Source organism: Ips typographus, linkage group LG2, assembly GCF_016097725.1.
Source record: "Ips typographus isolate SLU linkage group LG2, UJ_Ityp_2.0, whole genome shotgun sequence".
NCBI lineage: Eukaryota > Metazoa > Arthropoda > Insecta > Coleoptera > Curculionidae > Ips > Ips typographus.
In genome coordinates, this window is record NC_138423.1 from 23,624,511 (window position 1) to 23,649,465 (window position 24,955).

Below are 24,955 nucleotides of genomic sequence, written 5' to 3' on the forward strand. Positions count from 1 at the left end.
AGCAGTTTTTACATTAGTTTGTTGTACTTTCCAAGACAAAGGGTTCTAACCAAACTTGCTTTGGCTGGACTTTATTGGATATAAAAAGCCATATCTATACATATCTGGATCAGGAATGAAGCGTTCTTTGATTTTTCACTCACAACTTCTAATCAACTACACGAAAAAATAAAAAAAAACATATTTTCTACTGCATCTCCATAGGTTTGTGTACAAAAAAAAATTCGATAACGCCGCCATTAAAATGACATTCTAGGCTTTCTTGTAAAGAAGGCGGTGGCCACAATCGTTTTCACGCTTGACGTAATTTGGGAAAACCATAATTTGACCAACTGTCAGATTACGTCATTATGACGTGAAAAAACGCTCTGCTCGCTTCATGGAGCTTGAAAACGATTGCGGCCTTGTGAGTCAGCCTAGCCTACAATGCCTAGATCATTTATTTCAGGCATCTTGTAGCAAAAAATTGAAAATATTTTTGAGTGCACAGTTATAGGAATAAAACTAAGTTAAAAGATTAAAAATTTGAAGACACTCGTCAAATCTACAGTTCAAGAGAAGAATATTCTTAAAGAAATGCATGCAAACTGTACTTGATCTGACAACGCCGTATGCTTTGACGTTTGACAATTGAAATTCTTCCTTCGGGCTTTTGCCCATGTCCTGTATATTTTTAACAAATCTAACCTCTTAACTTGATGACTGAACAACAAATTTTCAAGTCATCCTTTTTACTGCAATCAGCAATCATAATTATTTATAATCAGTTCTTTGTGTAATTTTGAAGGAATCTTTTACTTTCATATATTTTACTTTTTGCTTATATACAAAAATCCAAATAGGTAAGTGACTCTAAATTTTATATGAACGGTATCTAATATTTAGTGGTATTACGGCTTATACAGTTGATTGCCATGTTCCCATAAAATAACTCTTTATAATCTTGAACTTGTTTTCTCTGGTGTTTCTAATCATTCTTCATTCTTCAGTAAGTACTTTAATAGAAAGGTGTAAATAAATAAACTATGAGATATTTTAGGGGGTCACATTGAATAGGTGTCTTCAATAAAGATGGCTGAGACAAATATTCAAAAAATAAAAGGCTGCATAAGTTTATTGTCATGCAAAAACTTCAACACTTAAATCTTTTATCTTTTAATTTAACTTATTATTGAGTATTTAACTATACTTTTTATTGACACATTCTTTAGTTAATAAGAACTATTCTAGGTAAAAATGCCAGCTGGTGGAGCTCTTTTTGGTAGTGCAGCTGCAGGCCCTGGATCTACAGGAGGCAACAAACATTTAGTTGAAACCAGGGCTGGAAAAATGAATCTGAAAGGTCAGATATTATTTCTCAATTTATAAGTAACTATAATACAGATTTGTATTCTAACATTGATTGGTTTTTACTAAAAAATATCTTTATTAAATTAAAAGATCACATTTAAATGTAATAAAAATTACATGGCTTTAAGTAATATTGGAAGTTGGAAGACAACTAGGCAATAGGCATTGACCACACAGTGTCAATCCAGTGACACACTGGACGCATTTATTTTGACTCTCCATTGAGCATGTAGAGCAAATTTGAGGTCACAATGATGTAATTTATCAAAACAACTTGGCCAGCTGGCATATTCCGTCATCGTGACGTCAAATTCGCCCTGCAAGCTCCATTGAGCGTCAAAACAAACGCGGCCACTGTCAGTGATGGAATGGAAAAGAATAGAGCCTCTTCTAAGAATAGAGTGAGAAGAATATAAAGCACACATGCACACAAAAAAAAACGCGATTTAGGTACAATTTTTAAAATTCTCAGTTTTTACATCAAAATTATTATGCTTAACACAATTGGATACTTTAATAGTTGATTACATGATCACTTTACTAGAAAGTCTGTAATTTTTAGGTCGTATGGTTTACCCAGACAAACGTAAGGGTTTACTGTATGTGTACCAAAGTGAAGACTCTTTGATGCATTTTTGCTGGCAGGACCGCACTTCTGGTAATTTATTTATTCTTTAACTAGTTAGAGAACATAAACCTAAAATAACCTGATTAGGTGTGGTGGAAGATGATTTAATTATCTTCCCTGATGATTGTGAGTATGTGAAAGTGTCCCAGTGCACTACCGGACGAGCCTACTTGCTGAGATTCAAATCGTCCAATCGAAAATTTTTCTTCTGGCTTCAAGTAAGATTGTGCAATAATTTCTTTTTTTGGAGGGTTTTGTAATTTTTTTTTTTAAGGAACCTAAAACAGACAAAGATGATGACAACTGTAAGCGGATTAATGAGTTATTGAATAACCCGTCAAGTGCGGTGCAGTCCTCTTTGGAACGACCCGATCAAGATTTGCAAACTATTTTAAGTAGCATGTCTCAGTCGCAACTGATGCAACTATTTGGTGGAGCCAACCAAATAAGTGGCTTATCAAGTTTGTTGGGTTCAATGAGGTTTGGATTTTCAGGGTTCCACTACTTATGGAGCTAATCTTGGTTATTTTAGACATGTTGGCAGTGCGCGAACCAACACTCCTGCTATAACTCATCGTCCTGCTGCTAGCACTCCGCCAGCAAATCCTTCGACCCCGCAACCAAATCCGCCACCTGCAGCTGTTCAAGCTACACCAGAGGCTCCAATCCCGGTAAGTTTAGTATTGAATGAAAAAGGCTTGAAAAATTAAACATGAGTTTAGGTGAGTACCCCAGGAGCACCAGTGAGAGACCAACAGAGTGGTGCAGCAAGAGGAGCTGCAGCAGCTCAACCGGATACAAAAATTCAACTATCTGACTTACAAAACTTCTTGCAAGGCTTCTCACCATTGTCAGGAGCTTCATCCCAACAACAACCGGAACAACAATCAGGTAACTATTAGTACTAGCTCCACAGTTATGTCAGGCTTTTCCACTGATTAAAGTTGCAGTGGATTTATCGTCGGCTTTAACAGGAGAAGCTCTGTCCAGTATCATTAACAACCCCGAAGCCTTACAACAGTTGCAAGAACACTTGCCACCGATCGACAATAATACCCAAGAAGCGTTGAAATCAACGTTAGCATCACCGCAGTTCCAACAGGCGGTGTCCCAGTTCTCCAGCGCCTTGGAGTCAGGACAATTGGGGCCGGTGGTGTCGCAGCTCGCTGTCCATCCAGACGCAGTAGCCGCGGCCGCATCCGGCAATATGCAGGATTTTGTCAAGGCTATGGAGAAGACAGCGAGCGGTTCGGATGCTTCTAAAGGTGAGAAAGCCAAAGAGACCAAAAAAGATAAGAAGAAGGACGATGATGATGAGGAAATGCAGTTGGATTAAGACAGTGTTTTCTATAAAGTGCTTTCAGTAGATAATCTTGTGACTTTAGTATGCACTCTTTTATTGTATCTCTCAATGTTTGCTAAATAAAAATTCATACTCGAGAAAGGCTCTTTCTTCTTCAAACCTACTCCTAACTAAATAGTATGGATATATTTCTCTCACTATTTCCAAGACACCCATTTTGGACCTCTTTACCTACTAATGTATTGTTAATATTTAAAATACAACTACAATTATTAATTTCAATGAATAAATAACTAGAAGAAACATTTTGATTATAAGAGACGACGTTGCCGGATCTAACGTCTTTTTAAAAAAAATATCTACCCTATTTTAACCTAGAAGTTTGTCATATTGCTGGCAAAATTTCGTTTCGAATGTAATTTAATTTGTGGATGAAATTTGTAATCTGGCAAGTTGAAGTAAAGTTACAATAGTATATACAACAATAACTTTCTGTTTAAAAATATAGAGTTCAGGAAGTTCTTACCTTAAACATGCTGCACTAGACGTAGACTCATCTTGCCTCATCCGATCACCTAACAAAAACAAATTCTGGTTAACTATAATATTAATAAAATTAACAACATATAGGCCTGCAAAATTGTGGGACAATAATAAAAGCGCCACAATAAAAAGAAACAAATACGAATATATTTTATTGTTCATATAGATACAAATAGTACACCAAACATCCAAACTAGTCTTAAGTTTCAATTCACCTTTAAAATTATAAATTTGTACTTTTGAAAATAACGGCTCTCTCATTTTTTAAAAAAATCTCCTCTCGCAAAAATACCGACGTCACTTTCGTTATCAAAACCGTTCGCGGATCGCTTAAACCAACTGATCGACGACAGATAAATCAGACTTTCAGTCGTTATTTTGTTTTTATTTACAATTTTTCATCACTTGTAATTACATATGTTCTGCCAAACCTCTGTCCGTCTATTAACACTGTATTTGGCAAACAAATATAGAGATCATGATTAATTAAACGCTACTAATTGTAAGATATATTAGTAAACACTACTTTAATAAAGGCAGTTAGAAAGAAACGCTTTTAGACGATGAGTTTTGCCCCATTCGATAGAGAAACATAAATAAGGAATGACCGTACAAAACATAACGCTCAGATATGTTCTTTTTTTTTTTGAGGAACTGCACTGTTCAAAACTCAAAAACACAGAGGAAGATTAGTTTTTTTCACTTACAAATCTAAGACTAACATAAGAGTTGATGCAGCTGCTTTTTTCTACTAAAAAAAGTCCATTTTAAAGATGGTCGTTCTCACGTCCACAGGACACATTGGCAGCCCGCCTACTTACAACTATTTATACTATCACATCTTGCTTTTATTACGAGCCTTAACGTCCTTACGTTAACTATCACTGAGCGCATAGTTATACACTATTTTTACATTAAGAAACACTTCTTTTTATACAGGGGAGTCCGTAATTAATGGCACATAGAGCTGCAGCATAATCCCAACACATTAACAATCTAGCTGAAAAAGTCGATATTAACTTTTGTTTACCACATTTTTTCTGTTCTTTCCCGACTGTTGTAAGTTGTTATGGCTGTGACGTTTTGCTAATTTTGTTTGACTTCCACACCATTTTTCAAAAGACAATTCAAATAGGTCCTACTATATTGTGATGTTAGCAATCTGTTGCGGCTCTATGTATCATTACTTATAAACCACCTTGTAAAACGTTCTTTTTAAAACAAACCTCTGGCTGGCTGCTAATGCGTTACTGGGCGACGGCACAATATAAAAAAAACACTCTAAGGTGTAATATCACAATACCCTATTCATAAGTCAAATAATCACCTGTATAATAATTCTTATACTCTACGATTTTTTTAAAAAACGCAGTACTGTGAGATGGGTTTGCTCTGATGCGAGCTGACTTAAGATTTGGTCGTTCTTGATATATTTTGTTTTTAGGTGGGAAAAAAGTTGTTATTATTGGTAGAAACTATTAGTCAGAAGTGCACTTAAAATTACGTCGGGTCTCCACAAATTAGGCACAAAATTTCAAACGTTCGTCGACAAACTGTGAACAGAAAATCGCCACAGTTAATTTTATAGATTATAGACAATCAAGCGACTAAAAAAAATCATCAAACTTCTACAAGAAGTAACATATCACATATCTAGAAAAGCTCTTTTTTTACGACAACTTCTACAAGCCTAATAACTATGTCAAGTTGAAAAAAATAAAAATATATTCTTGTGTATAATTAATAATAATAAACAACAATTTTGACAAACAAACCTTTACAAAGGCTTAAAATTACATATTTTTAAAACAATGACCGAAAAAGCTAAGCCCACCCATCCTACCTAGCTACCTTCAAACTATTATTCAGACTTTCGGTTAGATTATCGACAATACAAACTTGGGAACCCCATATTCTTTTCCAAATATTTGGATGGACTCAACATCCACCTAAATAAGGGTTAACTGCACCCTTTTAACAGATTTACAAGTTAATTTTAAAATCCCTACCTAACAACGATAATTATTTATTAGTATAAGTTTTTGAGTACGGTTAGTTATCGTAGGGTATGAGCCTGGATCGACTCAAAAAAAACTGTGCTATTAAAATGCTTTCGCAAAAAAAACTGATTGCCCTCAGACCATTTTCGTGAAAATTTTAAAAAACACAACAACAAATCATAAATAATCCTAATATTCCAAATGTAATTTATCACAGACAACCATTGTAAAAATCTGGAGATATTTGTTGCTTTACTTCGTTTGTATAAAGTTGTGGTCGTATTTTCTCTTTTTTTTAGGATTGATGTCAATTAGAGCTAAATCGCAAAAAACAGGAAACTTTTAAGATGTATTATTATAATAGGAAGAACATTAATAGTAACAGATAACTGAGATTTGTTGTGATTTATGTGGCTACAAACTTTTCACATTTGTAACGTCAACATAAATCAGTTACTATAATAATAGTTATTTATACAGCAAGGGACTTAAACCAGTTCTTCGAGTGAATAAACCGGTTTAAGTCACGTGTTTTATACAATATTTTATTAAATTTCGACTTCTTATATAAAAAAAAAATTAAAATTACAGTTCTATTAAATTTGCAAAAATGTTTAAATCGTTTTGGATAATTGACGAAATTTAGTAAAGGTAATTAACAAACGGTACAATGCATATTTTAGTTAATTTTTTAAAGCCTCCTAGCAGACTTTTCGTCCCTGTATAGTACAGTTCTAAGGTTATATGTTAAATCGACCTAATTAACGGAAATGAATTTATGTGACACCATTAATGAGTCATGTGTATAAATAACTTCTTTCCAATAACAATTACAGCAAAATCAAAGTATCCACATTTATGAAAAAAAAAAAATGAAAAACATGTATAATTAAATAAAAAAAGCAATAATTTTATAGTTCAGCAGCTGGGTTTGGCTAAAATTATCAAACATAGCTGCTGGACTACTTGAAACTAATCATATATTTGTATAATCTTCCCTGACTGTGTGTAATATAATACACCAAGTTATGTTTTCTTAAAAAATGTGTGTATAAGAAACTGTGTGTATAAAGGTATTAATCATAAACAAAAAGGTACTTACTGTGACATTCGTTACACCGAAATATGACGATTTGTCATTAGGAAACGGTGACGGTTACACTGCTCTTGATGTTCCAAGTTCTTTGAAAAAATAAATAAATTTTAATGAAACTTGCTCAAGTTTTAAAATTTTTGAAATAATAAGCTAGTGTTTTGTGTCTAGACAACAAGGGTTGCTAAAATAAAAAAAATATAATTTAAATACGCCCTCTAATTTCGTTTTGCTCGTTGGGGATTTCCTCTCTCAAAAAAGGTTTGTTGGGAAAATAGAATTTCGCAATATTTTCAACTAAGTTGAAAATAGCATTAACCTATTCCCAACAAGCAAAACGAAATGAGTAACTCCCAAGGAAATTATAGAACATATCACCCTCTAATGTTTCCCATCCCTAAATTTTTAAGCATCCATTTATTTACATCTTGTATAACTGGAGTAAATCTTTCTTCTACCACAGCATTTTTCCCGACCCAGCAAATTAAAAGATTCTTATTTGAACTCAAGTAGTTTCAAACTCAATAACCGGTATTAAGAGAGAAAATACGACCACAGCAGAAGCGTGACCGACGAGTTACAATCTACCATTAAATTCTTGAGTCATCAAAATGCCACTGTCGTCCATTAAAGCGTCTCCGTTTTCAATAATAAAATCGTTACTATCAATCTGACTTACGGACTCTTCGAAACCAGTTACGAACCCGCCAGTGTTCTCGTTGATAATCAAATCGGTATTCGCCTGGTAGACGAAGGTATCCACCGAGTTTCGAGGCGTAGACGGGTACGATCGTGAACTGCTGCCACCTTGGTACGGTGCCGATTTGTCTGTCAAAGTTTGCGCAAACGGCAACGGCGTGTTGGGGACAGATTTGCGCTTACCCACGTCAAAGTCGATGCTTTGAGAACGACCGGTACCGCGCACTTTTTGCGCGTACTGCGTGTAGTCTGCATCCTGACAAGCATTGACCAGGGTAAGGCCATACTCCTCCATCAGAAATTGGTTGTTACGAGACAAATCTACTTTGTACGGGTCGACGTTGTTGTTGTCGCAAGGTGGATCCAAAGAATTCAGAACGACGGTCTCGTCGTTGTTTACGTATTCGACGGAATTTTTACGTTGCAGCTCGTCATGGATATTAGTGACCAGGGACGTAAACTTTGCTGTTTGCATTTGGTTTAAAGGAACTGATTGTGAACTGGAATTAAGTAAAACGTTTAGTCAATAAAAGAAGAAAATAGTATATTACACACCGAGGTGGGAAGAGTTTCATTACTGTCGAGAGAGTTAGCTAGGATCTCGAGACAGGAATGAAACTTCCTACCCAGGTTTGTATACTATTTTATTTACAACCATCAAAATTTACAAATCATTGTTTCATTCTGAACATATCTAGAATATTACATTTAACAAAAAACTACCAAGCAGGCGTTTTTCTCAGAATAATCAATCAGGTATATTGTTACCTATGTGGTAAACAACTCACCAATATAAATAAATGTCAGAAAAAGTTAGATCGATATTCATTTCCGGATTAATAAATTGAGAAAAATGTCCTCCGGTGAAGAATTGACGTGTACCCCGCCAGAAATACGACAGGCTGCTGACGCATTAGCACACGGCTTGGTGCCAGAGAAAAGTAAGCATCGCTACCTAAAAGCTATTGAATTATATAGGAAGTGGTGCGAAGAAAAAAAGGTGAAGAATACTAGTTCCGAAAGTGTACTTTGAAGAACAATCCAGACAAAAGAAGCCGTCCACTTTGTGGGCAATGTACAGTATGATACGAACGATGCTACAAATTGAAGAAAAAACTGATATTTCAAAACATGGGAAACTGCTGGCCTTTCTAAAACGTCAAAATTTCAGGCTTCAGGCCCAAAAAATCGAACGTATTTTCTAGGAAAAATATAAAGGATTTTTTAAACAAAGCTCCAAATAATCTTCTACCGATAAAGGTAAGATATTTGTGATCTTTAAATAGGTATTTTAAAAAAATAGTGTTTGAGCTTATACAAGTGCACAGTTATTATGGTATTATATTCTTCTTATTGTTTTAGGTCGCATTAATAATAGGTGTATCTGGAGCTTGTCGGACGGACGAATTAGTGAAAATGAAAATGTTGGATGTTACTTTTTTTGAAGAAAAAATTTCGGTTGAGATTCCAGATTCCAAAACACATACAAGTAGATCATTTCTCATTACTGATCCAATATGGGTGAAGATCGTTCGAGACTACATAAATTTGAGAGAAAACATAGAAATCGATAGACTTTTTGTTCAGCTTAGAGGAGAAATAGCAAGAAATCAACCAATTGGGCACAATACCATAGCTAATTATTCCCAAAAAATTGCTACTTTTTTGAATTTAGAGAACTCGAAAGGCTTTACAGGCCACGCTCTAAGAAGAACCGCCGCTACGTTACTTGCCAACAGTGGAACAAATGTACTCCAATTAAAAAGGCTGGGAGGATGGAAATCTGGTACTGTGGCAGAAGGTTATGTGGATAGCTCAATGGAGAATAAAACCAAAACTGCCGTTATGCTGTCTCAACGTGCCATGTCTTCTGAAGCTGTTGCAAGTAGTTCACAAACCTCAGTCATTCAGCAGCAAATTAATTTGTCGACCAAAGAGACAACTGTTGGAGACGCCAGTGCTGGTACTGGCCTAAATATTTCTATAAACACTTATAATAATTCAAATGTAACCATTAATTTCAATAAGTAGTTTGTTTTAGTTTAGATCATGTTAATTTTAGTATTGTAATGCCTGCTTTATACCTCCCATTTAAGAATTAAATTAAATTTAAATTTCCACTAAAATTAATATTTAAACTAAGAAATCTTGTTTAGGTTTATACTACAAATTAATAATTAGAAAAATAAATTACTGTTTTGACTTACTGGACGTTCGACGTTGATGTTTGACGTTGACGTTTCTATTGTCATCGTCATTACGCGTGTTTTGTGGATAAAGAAAATTTTTATTAAAATAATTTAAAATATTTGTTCTTAAACCACTTTTTTGGTAAAAAATCCAATTATGGAAATAGACGATTCAAGTCTAATAGACTACGTATCGCAATATCCATACTTATATGACAAAAGCTATAAAAAGCTATATTTTTTAAATTTTTGCAAGAATTTAATGAATCAAAAAAATATACACACCAGGAACCAACATTTTTTAGGATTATGATGCTTCACAGACTGACAGAAGATAGCAATTTACATCATGAGTGATGACAAGTATGACAGTGATAGTTCCGAAAGTCAACGAATTTAAACGAATTAAGCCGAACGTTAATAAAGTTGGTTTAACTTTAATTTAAAATTAATTTTAGTTTAGTGTAAATTGAAAGTATAAATGGGCTCGCTTGTAAGTTCACTTTCAGCTTTGATAAATTAATTTTAGTTTAGTTTAATTGTTAATTGAGAGGTATAAAGCAGGCATAATGTATTATAGGCATTATAACCGTTAGAATGCATACAATTCGAGTTGTAATCCAGGATTTCTCAATTTATTATTTGCGAACTGAATATCAATCCGACTTTATCTGACATTAAAAAAATTTGATTCATTCATCATTTTTTTTTTCAAAAATATTAACAATCACACAATTTTAGAGGGCGGGAAGTAGAGGTGCGCAATATGATACTTCCTAACCTTCAATGACGTTAGTAATGACAGCATTACATATATGGTTGTAAATAAACTTAATTTCGCTATCTTCAAAAGAGGATTTTGAAATGATCGACATTAAACCTATATTTCATTAAAAATACCAAACTTACCGTATATCGGGAGGGAAAAACTGTTGCGGCTCGTTGTTAGCGACTTGAACTACTGGCTGACCAGTAGCGTACTCTGGTGTGTAGAGCACTTTACTACCAGCGTTCAGCAACTTCTGCAACATACTTTTATTGGTGTCGCCGGCCAACATTGGACTCACCGGCGCCGACATATGCAGGTAACTTTTCACGTCCGCCACTGGAGGAATTTCCAACGACAAATCTAATTCTTTCTTAACTTTGACGCCAAGTTTGGTCCGACCCTCCAGCATAATGCCGGCGTTCTGATGAGTGTTATTTTTCAATCTAGGCACTGGCGTATTCCTGGGACTGACAAAAGGACTGGCGCTAGTGCTCGAGCATTTTGACTGCGTTCCATTCGGTGAGCTCGGCGAAATTGGCGTGAAATTAAAATTTTTACTGCGCGTATTAGGGCTGGGCGGCACTGAGTCATCGGTGACGGGCGTTTCAAAGCTCACTCGCCGTCTAGCGCTACTTCCAAGCGTGTTAAATGAATGTATGGGAAATGATTGAGGTAAAATGGAGGGATTGGAAAAGATGGGGGATCAGGCAGGGGAGTTACCGGTTCGAGGGGTAGAGGACGTTTTTCTGAAATTCCGTTTTGCTCTAATAGTTGTCGTAGTGTGGAGATTTTTGAGGTCTCCTCCGGATTCGGGACGCTAGGCTCTGCCTCTGGAGTGAAGTATTTGGATAGTTCTTCTTCATGTTGGCTGTTGTTATTTCCTTAAAATGTCAGTAAAATCTCAATTATTGTGTGTCAAATGTAGAAAAAATTCTATAATTTCCATTGCTTTTAAGTTATCGCAATGAAACAAAGTTATAAAACCAGTCATTAGTCGTTTTCATAATGTTAATGAATTTTTTCCAAACCAAAAATGATATCAATTTATTGAAAATTTTTACTTTATTGCCGTACGTAAAACTTACCAAACCTTACAAACATGAAGAGAATACATACCTAAATACTCATCCATGGCATCCTTTTCCACATTACTAACACTATCGAGCCGTTCCCTGGTCAATGGAAAATCGTCGTCGTCTTCGCAGTCGTTAAGGTTACTTACGCTCTTATTATCTACTACGCAACACAGTTGAACAAAACACGAAATATAAATTGTGAGGCAACACTCACCATTAACATTATTACATCCTTGCTCGTCCTGCTGCACTAGCTGAGATCGGGTTGGGGCGAGCGCGTGCTGCGATGCGTTGTACGTTGCAATATCACATGGTTGCAGTCTGGGCTGGATCATTTTGTACTTGGCTTTGCGTTGAGGTGGCGGTTTTGGTAGCGCCGGCACGTCCTTTGGGGATGTGGTGGTTGACTGAAGTGGCGCTACCACCAGTTTAGCGTTTCCAACGGTCGGCGAATCTGGCACTCCTGAAGAATATTTTAGGTTTTGATTATTATCTGAATTAGCCGTTTTTCAGAATTTTTCATTTCGTAGATATTTTGCTCTATAAATCTCTCGGTAACACGAAGAGCTAGAGAGGCCAGTTTTGGCTCATTTTGTAGTATTTTGTATCCTCTTTCTAATGGCGGATTTGCAAAATCTATAAGAGTTCAAATAAAAAAGTTACAATCACTCAAAAATTGAAAAAAATGCGATTTTTGCAAAAAGTGCAATTTTGGCAATTTTTTATTTTGCTCCAGGAGGATTCCAATAGACAGCAAAGGGTATATTTATACCAAAGGACCTTAAATTAGGTGAAATAAGTACAAAGAAAGCACTTTAAAATTTTTCATTTTTCCAAAAAATTTAAAGAATGGGGGGTATTTGGTGTCTTTTTTTACTACTTTTTGAAATTTAATATCTCGGTAACACAAAGAGCTAGAGAGGCCAGTTTTGGCTTATTTTGTAGTATTTTTTATCCTCTTTCTAATGGCGGATTTGCGAAATCTATAAGAGTTCAAATAAAAAAGTTACAATCACTCAAAAATTGAAAAAATGCGATTTTTGCAAAAAGTGCTATTTTGGCAATTTTTTATTTTGCTCCAGGAGGGTTCCAATAGACAGCAAAGGGCATATTTATACCAAAAGACCTTAAGTTAGGTGAAATAAGTACAAAGAAAGCACTTTAAAATTTTTCATTTTTCCAAAAAATTGAGAGAATGGGGGGGTATTTGGTGTCTTTTTTTACTACTTTTTGAAATTTAATATCTCGGTAACACGAAGAGCTAGAGAGGCCAGTTTTGGCTCATTTTGTAGTATTTTTTATTCTCTTTCTAATGGCGGATTTGCAAAATCTATAAGAGTTCAAATAAAAAAGTTACAATCATTTAAAAATTTTTGGCAATTTTTTATTTTGCTCCAGGAGGATTCCAATAGACAGCAAAGGGCATATTTATACCAAAGGACCTTAAATTAAAGTTTTTAAGACCAAAAACATAAATGTAACAATGTCCCCTCAATTCACTGTAATTTGCAGTTATAGTGGACTCAAACCGGTTGTTAAAGGTTAACGGCCACAGTTACTCAATTATCTCTTATTATATTTGACTCAAATAGCTTACCATTAAGGACGGTACTAGTAACGGTGTCAATCACCAACGCCTTCTTGTGGAAACTTTTAAAATCAGGTAACTGAGCCTGAGTTTGCTGAGTGAACTCCGGTTTATCACAGATAGTTCTGCCCTGAGTGGGACTGACGCTGTTGCTGCCACAGCTGCTACTAGGCGCGCTGCTGCTGCCCTCACCCCCATTGGTCCCCGTCAGACAATCCTGTCCCATCAGACTTATGCCAGAAGCCGGCACGCTATGAGACCGACACTTTTTGGCCCCCGGTTTAGGTTCGGCCTTCGAGGACTAAAATTCGCCAATCCCAATCAGTTCAGCAAGCTAGCAATGAATTTTTTTCATTACCTGTGCTTTTCTTTTTCTTTCCTTGCCTTCGCTCCGTTGCTGGATCTTTTTCTGAAGCTGTAACTGCATCTCGCGGTGTTTGCTCACGTTTTTGCCAGGACCTTCCTCAATCTTTGTCTGACAATCCAAATGAGGAGTGAACTTGGCAACACCGTCACAATTACGACTGACGAAGCCATTCCGGACCAAATACTGAGCCAGAGAATGGAGGGAAGTAAATTGAACACCCCCGAATTGCTGCTGCGCCCAATCCTTAATCACCAGCCACGCAGTGGCCACATTCGACTGAGAGATTGGAGCTTCAGTGGACTGAAAGTAGATCACCACCAACACAGATGAGAAACATTTCGAGTGGCACTTACTAAAGCTGGGTTTATACAGCGCACAATGCATAACATAGAAAGTTGGCTTTACAGTAATGCCTACTGTCGTCTACTCAGCGCACAACACTTGCACAATACCGCATAGAAAGTTCATAATTTTTAACTTTCTATGCAATTCTTATGCGAAAACAGCTGTACGCATGCGCAAAATTTTGTAATGTCATATTTTGACATCCGCCGTCCGTCATTGTATTGTGTTATTGTTTTGTTTATGAATGGTAGATTTGGATTGTTCAAGAATTGTGGTTTGTTGTTTATTTTGTATTTGTGATTTTTTCGTCATTTAGTGCAATAAAAACAGTTGAAGTGTCTACGGAAAAAACAGATTTTAGTGGTAAAAATTATCTAGAGCTAATTAGTTTCTTTACATCAAGAATTTATTAAACAATTGCAGATGGAACCTTCGCAACAATTGGAGCTTTTACTCTTGATGGGTGCTGCAACTACAGCATTAAGCTTAGATGTCAAGAAAAGGAGAATACGGAGGTTTAAAACGCGACCTATGAATAGAAAACGCAATGAACATAGTGTTTTTGAAAAAATAGTCCAGTTTGCAGAAAAACATGATACAGAGCAGTGTTTCAAATATACGCGTATGACTCCAGAACTGTTCCATAAGTTATTAGCTCTTGTGGGGCCATTCCTGCAGAAAGACAAGACAAAAAATCCAATTAGCCCAAAACAACGTCTTGCCCTCACTCTGCAGTAAGTATATTCTCAATTCCAAATAAAAATGTGTAGTATTGCCAGTTCTGTTTTTCAGTTATTTATCAGAAGGTTGTTCTATGCAGGAAATTAGCATGGAATAATAACACCTGAACCCTGCCATCTTGTGTTGCGAGTGGTGGTTGGAATCATCAGGGATGGCATGGTCGGTTTGTCTTGGCTTTCTAAATATGGAGAATTCTAATATATTGTTGTTATTAAAAAATTTTTTTTTCCCCTTTTCCAACTTTACAACAGCAAGCACATCTTTTTTGCCTTATCCTCCTTATCTGTGCTTGACATGATTGACAAATGGCAAGTGACAGAAAAATAACATTTCACATTGCAATGACATTTATCACGTGTTGTCATAAGCTCTTTTCATTGGTTAAAAATTATATGTTGTGCGACTGTATAAACACCAAAAAGAAACACTTGTGATTTCTTGTGCAATGTTATGCATTAAGTTATGCATTGTGCGCTGTATAAACCCAGCTTAACTTACCAAAGGTTTGTCACTTAAATCCGGCAACTCGGGGGCGTCCAAAGTGATCCTTCGTTGCAATCCCGAATAGCAATATTTCGAATTGCCCCTTTGGCCCAATCGTCTTGCGCGGACTTTGGGAAACACCTGTTTCATTACTTTACCAAAATCCGCCTGAGATAAGGGCTTGATGTTGTTTGTATCACAATACTGCCTGAAAGTATTAATAACCATGACAAATTATTTTTTTGCTGTCTGAAAACAATGTTTATCACAGTTTCAAAGTTAGTGCAAACAGCACCAGAAGACCTGGAAAACCCTGATTTGGTTTCTCAGAATTTTTTGTTAAACAGTACAGAACCCTCTTGTTATTATGCACTTTAAGACTTTAATAACCATTATTAAACCATATTGAAAACCTAATCTTAGGGAGAACGCTATAAACACTTTTTGGGGATACCCTGTTGTATAATGATTACCTAACCAATATTGATTGTAATTTAAATAGCAAACTTAACAGTTCGGTTGCCACAGCAATTAAATGCAACACAAAGGGTATGAACAATTTTACAATACAATTCCAATTACCTATTCTAACAGAATTTATTTGGCAAACATATGGTTTTATAAACCTTACAAACCACAAGCATACATAGAAAATGCAAGCTTTGTTCATAGAGTTTGCATTCAAAAAAAAGTTTAATAATAATAAACCTGTCATAAATAACTTTGATTCAGTTAAGCCCAGATGGTAGACAATCTTGAAAATTACAACTGTAATCGAACGGAATTCAGAATTTTCTGTTAGTGAACACATACTTTGTGAATATGTGGGCAAAAAACGTTTAAAACATCTTCAAAAAGTGTTCTACTCTTTTGAAAGTAGTTTTTTCGCATTGACCAAAATTTTTCATATGCTATAATTATTTTTGCCTGTAAATGTAATAACATCTAAAATTCCTAGCAAAAAACCTAATTTTCAGGAAACCTTCAAAACTCACAACAAAAATAAACCTCCTTAATTGATTTATACTGAGCAAGAATTTAGTATTTACATTAGTTCAACTGACAGATAAGATAACATACACGCTTTTTTAGTATCTCACCTTGAACTTACATAAAACTGATTATCGAAATTCGCTGGGGAGAGATCTGTAGGAATTAAAGCAGCAAATCCATATACAAACGAATAAATAACACTACTCACTCATATTCATTGTAAACTTCCTTTTTGGGCAACGAAATGTTTTGGTCCTCTTCTAAATGCGTACGGATCCAGACAATGGTGCGGCAAATCTCAGATCGGCTTCCTAGAGGATTCAGAGGTTGTCTGAACGGGTCGACGATATCAGTGATTTCTGAGGGCAGTTTCAGGTACAGAAGGTACTTGTCGTTTAGGGACAGCGATTTGATTTGCGCAAGGATCAGCTGAATAGTTTGTCTCGATTTTTCGCTGGAACATAAATTGCTAATCATTTTTTTCCTCCTGGACAATATTTATTTAGAAATACAGGTCGTAAATTGTTCAGGTGTGATAAAACTGTAAAATATGTGAGATAAGTATACTGATTATATGAAAGATGGTTGATTTTTATTTAATTCAATTGCATTTCTAAGTGGGTAATTACTTGAACATCAGAGTTAGATTAATTTGGCAAAATTATACAGGTTTTCTTTTTTTAGACTGATTATACTATTGAAATCAAGAAATTGAACTTTCTGATCATCTGAATGAAAAAAAAAACAAAATTAAGAAATTTATGTTCTGTATTTTGTTTTCATATATGTGATTATTGTGGTTTACTTTCTCAGCGAAAAGATTTGAAAATTCTGAAATGCCACATTGGGAAAACAACAAACAACTAATTATTTAACTATTATTGCCTGGAACTTATAATCAGCTTTTTCTAAAAAAATAAAAATATTTTACTTAAGAATTTACTTTGACTTTGACGTAACTTCATAATTTCACATTTTTGTAATAAATTTAAAAGTTTGTTTGTTTTGATATGTTTTAATAAGCTGAATGCTGATTTTTCTTGACCAATCACAAACTATAAACAGAACAGTCCTTTACTAGTTAAATACTATTTGTATAAATCTTTTTAATTGAACTTACTGTAAGTTACAGATCTACTGACTTAGAATAGACTATTTAACATTAATGGGCAACCAAATAGTCTTCATTTCTTCCTCTGAGAAAATGTTATACAATAAGCTATACAAAAGTTGAAAATGAATAAATCCAAAAAACTTTGACTCACTCAAAGACAAAGAACATTCTCAGAGTTTATTTGATTAGCATACTGGGGTTGTTCGGACTAGTAGACTAAGTTGATCTAAAGTTGATCAGCTAAAATGCAGAGTAAATAGGTATCTTCTGGACATATTTATAAAGACATTTGACCTACTAAAATTATTTACTCCTGCTGGCCTGATACACATATAAAATGCACAAATTATTGCACATTATTGAGAGATAAAAATAGCTTTAAACATGTAAGGTGTAAGGTCAAGATAAATCTAGGAGCAAAATATAAATTTATCAAAGATAAGATTAGTTCACTCAGATGATATTTTTGAAGTGGCAAAATACTTTTATACTAAAAATGCATCTAGTTTTCCAAAAAAAAATAAAATCTTGTAATTATAGGTGGCAGAATGAAGTGAGTAATATTAAGATTGTATTCGAGTTTGAGTGTTTTTAACTCACAACAGGTTGTAATGTTATTAGAATGCTAGTTAGTTAAAGGAAAGCAACAGAGGCTCAATGACATAAAGTTTGTGAAAATAGTATTACTGAAACTAAGATGATTGTTAGTAGAATAATAGAGTGACACTGGATCCACATTAGGGAGCACATAAGTGAGATAACTGTTTACATGAAAAGAGATATTAATCAGTTAACATATTAAAGGCTATAAATATAACTGTCAATTACAAGCACATACCTAATTACATTATCCAGAGCATGCTGGCCGGGGGGCACTGTATGGGTAGCATCAGGTTCTTCCTTGATCAGAGACAGGCCGTTTTCGGCGTCCGTGGGTTCCGGTTTGCAGCAGCCGTTGGAGCCCGTTCTCGCAGATTGTTGGTAATCGGTCGACCATCGTGCCTCCTCCATCGCGGCCGGCCCCTTCTGGACCACTTCAATGGTTTCGGTAGCGGGTTGGCCGCGTTTCGCACACTTTTCCGGCTAAAATTTCGACCAAAGACCGGAACATTTTATTTTATTGTCAGATTGGAATCAGCTGGTTCCCAATGGCCGACGAGACGGCAGGCTGCCTGCTGTTTCTCCTTATCTTCCCCCCACCGCTATTTGCTATTTTGCATTTCCTGCTGAGTTTGACAGCCGGCTGATGCGCGCGATTCGCGATCGTCACGCCATTACTGTCAAGATGACAGTAATTATACAGTTTACGCAATGAATAAAAAAATATAACAGAAAGGAGCAATAGCAATCAAAGAGGGGGACAAAAATGGGGGACAGTATGGCGGCCGTAAACTGTCAGAAAATCAGTGACGATAATCAATCTCCTGTTACCCACTATTCACAAATCCACTCTTCAATAATAATTCAACTAATTTAAATTTGCAAAAATTAATCTTTAACGGACCGAAAAACAAAACAAACAAAAACAACAAATCTTTGCGGTTTTTAGCTAACTAACTTAAAACCGTTTTACGACTAACTTCGGAAGTTTCATTCAATTGCGCAGTAACTGATTGTGGGGGACAATGATGGCGACTTCCGTCTCGGTCGCTTAATGCACAAACGGGGTATTTGCTACCTCCTGACTCTTTTTGCTCGAAGAATTTACGATATTGGCGCCATGGACTTCGATTTTCAACTTGAAACGTATCGCACGTCTGTTTCGTGGGCGCCATTTTTGTCGCTAAGAAACCACGTTTCTTGAAACGGTGTTCAGAGAAATTTGGAGTTGACGACCGAATTCCGCAGCCGGTCGAGTGGAAATGTGGGGCCTCTAAGTGGAAACGTGGATTCCTAAAGGTCTACGGGGAATTGTCTTGTGCGGTGCACTTCCAGGAGGCGGAAAGGGTGAAAACCTAGGTCAAGACCACGTGGATGTGACAGTGACGGTTATAGTTTCCACGAGGAATGACTATATTTTTCACTCGGATCGTGCCTCTAAGGCGATTTTTAGTCCTATTTATGCAAGCGGGAGAGATGAGAGTTTCTCAGACGCACGCAAGTGCCTCTTCCGCGGATCTTTTGTAATCGTGAATCGCGTAATCGCGTTATTTAATCTGGCTGAACGTCTCACTGACGAGTGGCCATCGTAACCACAACACACACACATATTGGCGCCATCATAATAAATGGCAAACCCGTGAAACAATTTTAACCACAAAAAAATCGCTAAATTAAAAAAAGAAACAGCTTTTATGAAATAAAAGAGAGACTAATTTAGGATCAACTTATTAAGGGGATATGTAGTTGCAATTTAAAATGGTGTTCATAAGGTCATATTTGAAAAGCCCTGGTTGCGTGTTCTTGAAACGAGGGAAGAGAGTTATCAAGAGAAAGACCTATAGGATGTGACAGAACGTGTCACAGTGAAGAAGAGTGTTCCGTTTCCTGCTTTCAAGAATAGGCCCCCTAGAGTTTAACTTGGTTTAACCCTCAAAAAAATCAAACAAGGTAGAAACGGCATACAGATGACGTCACGATGCAAGCAGGCCCAGCAGATTTTATTAATTAAAAAGAAGGTATGTCAAGGACTTCGATTTTCAACTTGAAACGTATCGCACGTCTGTTTCGTGGGCGCCATTTTTGTCGCTAAGAAACCACGTTTCTTGAAACGGTGTTCAGAGAAATTTGGAGTTGACGACCGAATTCCGCAGCCGGTCGAGTGGAAATGTGGGGCCTCTAAGTGGAAACGTGGATTCCTAAAGGTCTACGGGGAATTGTCTTGTGCGGTGCACTTCCAGGAGGCGGAAAGGGTGAAAACCTAGGTCAAGACCACGTGGATGTGACAGTGACGGTTATAGTTTCCACGAGGAATGACTATATTTTTCACTCGGATCGTGCCTTTAAGGCGATTTTTAGTCCTATTTATGCAAGCGGGAGAGATGAGAGTTTCTCAGACGCACGCAAGTGCCTCTTCCGCGGATCTTTCGTAATCGTGAATCGCGTAATCGCGTTATTTAATCTGGCTGAACGTCTCACTGACGAGTGGCCATCGTAACCACAACACACACACACACACACAAGGTATGTCAACTTAACCTCATTTATTTCTTCTAAACTAATCTAACCTTACTTTTCTGTTTACCTTATTTTATTTGCATGGTTTGAACTTTTGGAAGAATCATTTTAATTCTTAAGGACTTCTCCCTATGTTATACTTTCATTTTATGTAGAAAATTGTAAAGTTTTTAAGGGTGTGGAGTTCTAGTTTCTAGTGATTTCGGCAACTGTATGGTTTTTTATTATGGCTCTTATTGCTAAGAAATGGAAATCAGTTCAACTTGGGGGCAGTTTATTTGAGAATGCCCTTTCTGAAGGCCTGATCGGTATAGAGGAATGTACAGAGTATGATGATGGTATTGTAGTAACAAATAAAAAGGTTTGAACTATACATGTGCAACTAAATACACTTAAAAACCTTATATGCATCAATTCATTGTAGAAGAAAAGAGCAAAGGCTTTAATACATAAGGAAAGCACAAAACCATGTAGTAGTGACGAACCACTATTACAACCATCATTAAATGGAAGTACTGACAAGTCAGCTATTTTAGAAGAAATGCATGTTAAAACTGAAAACATGCAGGCATGGGAGCAATTCAATCTTCCAGAACCAATTTTAAAAGCATTGGAAGAGCAGGGATTTTATCAACCTACTTCTATACAAGCTTGTACTTTACCCGCAGCTATTTTAGGTACCTAAGCTTTTTAAGTTGTTATAAATTTGGTGCTTAAATACCAATTTCAGGAAAGAGAGATATTCTTGGAGCTGCTGAAACTGGCAGTGGAAAAACTTTAGCTTTTGGTCTCCCAATTTTATCTGGTATTATGTGGCTGAAGCAAAACACCAACCAGACATCTGTTAGCACTGCCAGTGAATCAGAAGATGAGGATAGTTTTGATGAAGAACCAAATGATGATTACCTTCAAGGTGTAGAGAGTTCTATAGAAAGAAAAAAACAAGTTAAAAAGCCTTTATATGCTCTAATACTAACTCCAACCAGGGAGCTTGCCATACAAGTGAAAAATCACTTGACTAATGTGGCTAAATACACAGGTACTATGCAGGGAGGGTTTTCAGGATGATCGTGCAAATTTTTTTTGTTATTTAAGGTATTAACATTGCTGTTGTTGTTGGGGGCATGGCTGCTGTGAAACAGGAAAGAGTGTTAGGTAAGGGACCTGAAATTGTGGTGGGGACACCAGGGCGATTGTGGGAATTAGTACAGCAAGGGAATCAACATCTTTCTCAAATTGATAATATCAAGTAAGTAATCCATTTTAATGTAAACATTATTTAGTCAAGAATTCAGTGATTATAAAGTAGTCAAAATGACTTTTTTGGTATGTAATCCTTGACTTTGACGCCCTCTAGCAGCCCAGCTGTTAAAAGTATGACTGCAGCCCCATTTTTTAAAACGTCATTGTTAGGACTATCTTTTACCTTCCTAGACTTTTAGTCTGAAATCTTCAAATACAACCAGTTTTTTGGGTGATAACTGACCATAAAAATAAGAATCTGGTCTATATTTTACATACAAACGGTAACTATAATTGTTTTCACATTGATATGGTAATTTATCAATTCACTAATCCTAGTAATAAGATAAATAAACTATACATTATTTTCTGTCAATCTTTTTTCTGATCATTTTATTTGTGTGGCAGATTAATTAAAAAATCTCTTATTAGTAAAGTATTTTGTGTTAGTCTTCTAACTAATCAGATGTTGTTAATTTCAAATATACTTATTGGGCCAACAAATTAGAAACATTCTTTTTTTTGTTTATATAACTTTAATAACAATTTAGAAACTTAATTTAATTTTTTTTAAGATTAATAATACAAAACTATTATCTCTCTTAAGGTTTCTGGCCGTAGACGAAACCGATCGCATGCTTGAAAAGGGACATTTTCAAGAGTTGCACAACCTTCTTGATAGAATCAACATGAACGAAAACGACAAAAAACAACGTCAAACTTTTGTGTTTTCGGCTACTTTAACCTTGATTCACGATATACCGCGTCATTTAGTCAACAAGAGCAAAATCAAAGGCCGTAAGCTAAAAGACATGTCTCCGGAGCAAAAGCTCGAAAAGATCGTTGAAACTTTGGGAGTAACTAACCCCAAAATTGTGGACTTGTCCGAAGGCAAAGGCACATCAGGAACTTTGACGGAATGTCGGATCACTTGTTCAATTGACGAGAAAGATTACTATATTTACTGTTTCTTGAACAAACATCCAGGGAGGACTTTGGTGTTTTGTAACTCGATAGGTTGCGTGAAACGCTTAACCAGTCTGTTGAAATTACTAGCACTAAATGCTATGTGTTTGCACTCTAGTATGCAACAACGGCAACGTTTGCAAAACTTGGATAGGTTGGAACCATTTTCATTTTTTTCTAGCCAAATTACTTTAGTAAGAGGGTTGTAGGTTTAGGGATGATCAAAATGCCATTTTAATAGCGACTGATGTTGCTGCCAGAGGTCTGGATATTCCGAAAATCGATCACGTTATTCACTATCAAACCCCCAGAACAAGTGAAAGCTATGTTCATAGGTCTGGAAGGACAGCCAGGGCTTCAACTTTAGGACTTACCTTATTGATAATGGAGCCTAATGAGTTTAATAATTATATCAAACTATGTAAAACTTTGGGAAAAAGTAAGTGTTGTGTTTTAAAAATGTGAAACTAACTTGGTTTTTGGCCATAATATTGGTTTTTATAAAGGACGTTTCAGGATAATTTTGGTTGACACTTTATATATTTTAGAGGAAGATTTGCCTCTCTTTCCTGTGTGTCCCAAGTACTTAAAAGGATGTAAAGAGAGAGTAAATCTAGCAAGAGAATTAGATAAACTGGAGCTACAAATACGTAAAGCGACTTCAGAAGAAAGCTGGCTACAAAAAGCTGCTAAAGAAATGGAGATAATTGTAGACGAAACGTATCCTTTTTTACCAATTCGGTTAATTAATTTTCAAACCTTAAACTATCAGCCAAATGATCAGTATTTTTCTTAACAATTATTCAGTATTAAAAAATATGACAACAAAGAAACACAAAGACTAACAAAATTAGCCAATCTAAAGAGGAAGCAACTGAATGCCATGTTTAATGTTCCAATATTGTCTGAAGGATTTTCGGGGCGGTTTCCTTTACTGCATAACATTACTCCAATTGATGACACAGCCATAGATGTTATGAAGAGCGCTCTTGCAGCCAATGCTAAACAAAGCAAGAAACGTAATATTCCCTTGTTTAAACCAAAACCCGCCAAGGACAGAGAAGAAAAGACGAATAATGTATTCATCAAGTTAAATAAGAATCTAAAAAGGAAAAACAGTAATCAGGGTAAGAACAAGTCAAAGCGTACGAGAAGAAAGTAGGATTGTAAAATCTTGATTTGGTCATTTTAATATATAGATGTTTTGTAACTGGTACTGTTGGTATTTGTTTGTTCCTAATGTAAATTGATTAAAAACATTTTATTATGTTTTATTTGTTAAAATGCTGACTATAACTAAATTTTTAACATTTTTGATTCTTTTCTCAAAGGGTGGCATTAGTTTCAGTTTAAATTATTAGCGGTTCTCAAACCACTACTACAAGACAGCGACCAATATAGATTTTTGTGTAAAATTCTTAAAATTTTAAAATGTCTGGTGTTTTAACTGGAAACCATTGATTGTGGACCTAAAATGATATGAGATAAGCGCCTGGTTTAAAATGAGATAATAATTATAATTATATTCGATTATATAATTATATTCGACATTCGACAACACAGGAACAGATGTAAAAGAAATCGGAAAGCGAATAGTCAAAGCCAAAAAAGTAATCGGAGCTCTGAATGGAATCCTATGGAGCAAAGAAATAACCAAGAAGCGGAAATTTAATATCTATGAGGCAATGGTAAAAAGCACCCTCCTATATGGATCAGAAACCTGGAGAATTTCAGATAGACACAAGAAAAGAGTTGAGGCAGTTGAAATGGATGCAATTAGGAGATCGATGCGCATTTCACGAAGAGAAAGAATAAGAAACGACATCATAAAACAACGGATGGAAATAGAAGACGCAATAACACAGGATATCGAAAACAAGCAACTTACGTGGTACGGACACGTGGAAAGAATGTCAAATACCCGATGGCCTAAAAGAGTACTTCATTGGCAACCAACAGGCAGAAGAAAACGAGGAAGGCCAAAACAGGAGTGGCAGAAAACCATGCATAAATGCATGAGTGAGAGAAATCTAACACCTGAAGATTGTGAAGACCGAAGAGGCTGGAAATTAGGTGTCGGACAACGTCGAAAGACGTTCTAAACCGGCCTATATATATATTATTAACTGAAAAAAGTAATTATAAATTAAAGAGAACCCTATTAGGTGAGTGGAGAAGGTTGTGTATTTTATTATTTGCCACTCTTATAATCCCTAAACCATTTATTGGGGCTGGGGATGAAGATGATGATTAAGAAAATAAGATTTTTCTTCCTCATTTGAGTGATAAAAATATCACTTTTACTCCCTTGAAGCGGAAATAATTATTTCCTAAGGGATTGCAAAGTAA

At 35.8% G+C, this 24,955-nt stretch overlaps 3 protein-coding genes across 5 annotated transcripts; 2 read left to right on the forward strand and 1 right to left on the reverse strand.

The window, feature by feature from the left end:
* The first annotated feature begins 1,230 nt into the window (after positions 1-1,230).
* On the forward strand, positions 1,231-3,422 carry LOC145724389 (proteasomal ubiquitin receptor ADRM1 homolog). 3 transcript variants are annotated; one of them, XM_081972658.1, is made up of 7 exons: positions 1,231-1,342; positions 1,913-2,008; positions 2,066-2,196; positions 2,253-2,458; positions 2,511-2,649; positions 2,701-2,869; positions 2,923-3,422. In XM_081972658.1, exons 1-7 carry the CDS (start codon positions 1,237-1,239, stop codon positions 3,312-3,314), a joined length of 1,239 nt encoding a protein of 412 aa, XP_081828784.1. In that variant the 5' UTR covers positions 1,231-1,236; the 3' UTR covers positions 3,315-3,422. The 3 variants fall into 3 exon arrangements, with proteins under 3 accessions (XP_081828784.1, XP_081828785.1, XP_081828786.1); XM_081972659.1 differs by having other exon boundaries at positions 2,929-3,422; XM_081972660.1 differs by having other exon boundaries at positions 2,953-3,422.
* LOC145724365 (uncharacterized) lies at positions 2,231-18,507 on the reverse strand. The gene is given in 11 exon segments (XM_081972604.1): positions 2,231-3,856; positions 7,597-8,116; positions 10,715-11,244; positions 11,247-11,455; positions 11,691-11,810; positions 11,865-12,113; positions 13,248-13,539; positions 13,597-13,905; positions 15,190-15,382; positions 16,376-16,621; positions 18,120-18,507. Coding segments are annotated over 11 exon segments (2,853 nt in total). The 5' UTR covers positions 18,293-18,507; the 3' UTR covers positions 2,231-3,844.
* Positions 18,508-20,435: 1,928 nt separating this feature from the next.
* LOC145724247 (ATP-dependent RNA helicase DDX24) lies at positions 20,436-23,822 on the forward strand. Its single transcript, XM_081972413.1, has 8 exons — positions 20,436-20,759; positions 20,823-21,075; positions 21,129-21,437; positions 21,494-21,647; positions 22,248-22,760; positions 22,816-23,045; positions 23,155-23,326; positions 23,414-23,822. The coding sequence occupies exons 1-8, from the start codon at positions 20,625-20,627 to the stop codon at positions 23,766-23,768; spliced, it is 2,121 nt and encodes a 706-aa protein (XP_081828539.1). The 5' UTR covers positions 20,436-20,624; the 3' UTR covers positions 23,769-23,822.
* Positions 23,823-24,955: the final 1,133 nt, after the last annotated feature.

What these genes read in the sequence shown, in the direction of transcription:
- LOC145724389 (XM_081972658.1), top strand. Translation starts at nt 1,237, where the DNA reads ATGCCAGCTGGTGGAGCTCTTTTTGGTAGTGCAGCTGCAGGCCCTGGA. An exon ending in AATTTTTCTTCTGGCTTCAA is followed by an intron (nt 2,197 to 2,252) that starts GTAAGATTGTGC and finishes TTTTTTTTTAAG; the next exon opens with GAACCTAAAACAGACAAAGA. An exon ending in CACCAGAGGCTCCAATCCCG is followed by an intron (nt 2,650 to 2,700) that starts GTAAGTTTAGTA and finishes ACATGAGTTTAG; the next exon opens with GTGAGTACCCCAGGAGCACC.
- LOC145724247 (XM_081972413.1), top strand. Translation starts at nt 20,625, where the DNA reads ATGGCTCTTATTGCTAAGAAATGGAAATCAGTTCAACTTGGGGGCAGT. An exon ending in TTGTAGTAACAAATAAAAAG is followed by an intron (nt 20,760 to 20,822) that starts GTTTGAACTATA and finishes AATTCATTGTAG; the next exon opens with AAGAAAAGAGCAAAGGCTTT. An exon ending in TTTACCCGCAGCTATTTTAG is followed by an intron (nt 21,076 to 21,128) that starts GTACCTAAGCTT and finishes TACCAATTTCAG; the next exon opens with GAAAGAGAGATATTCTTGGA.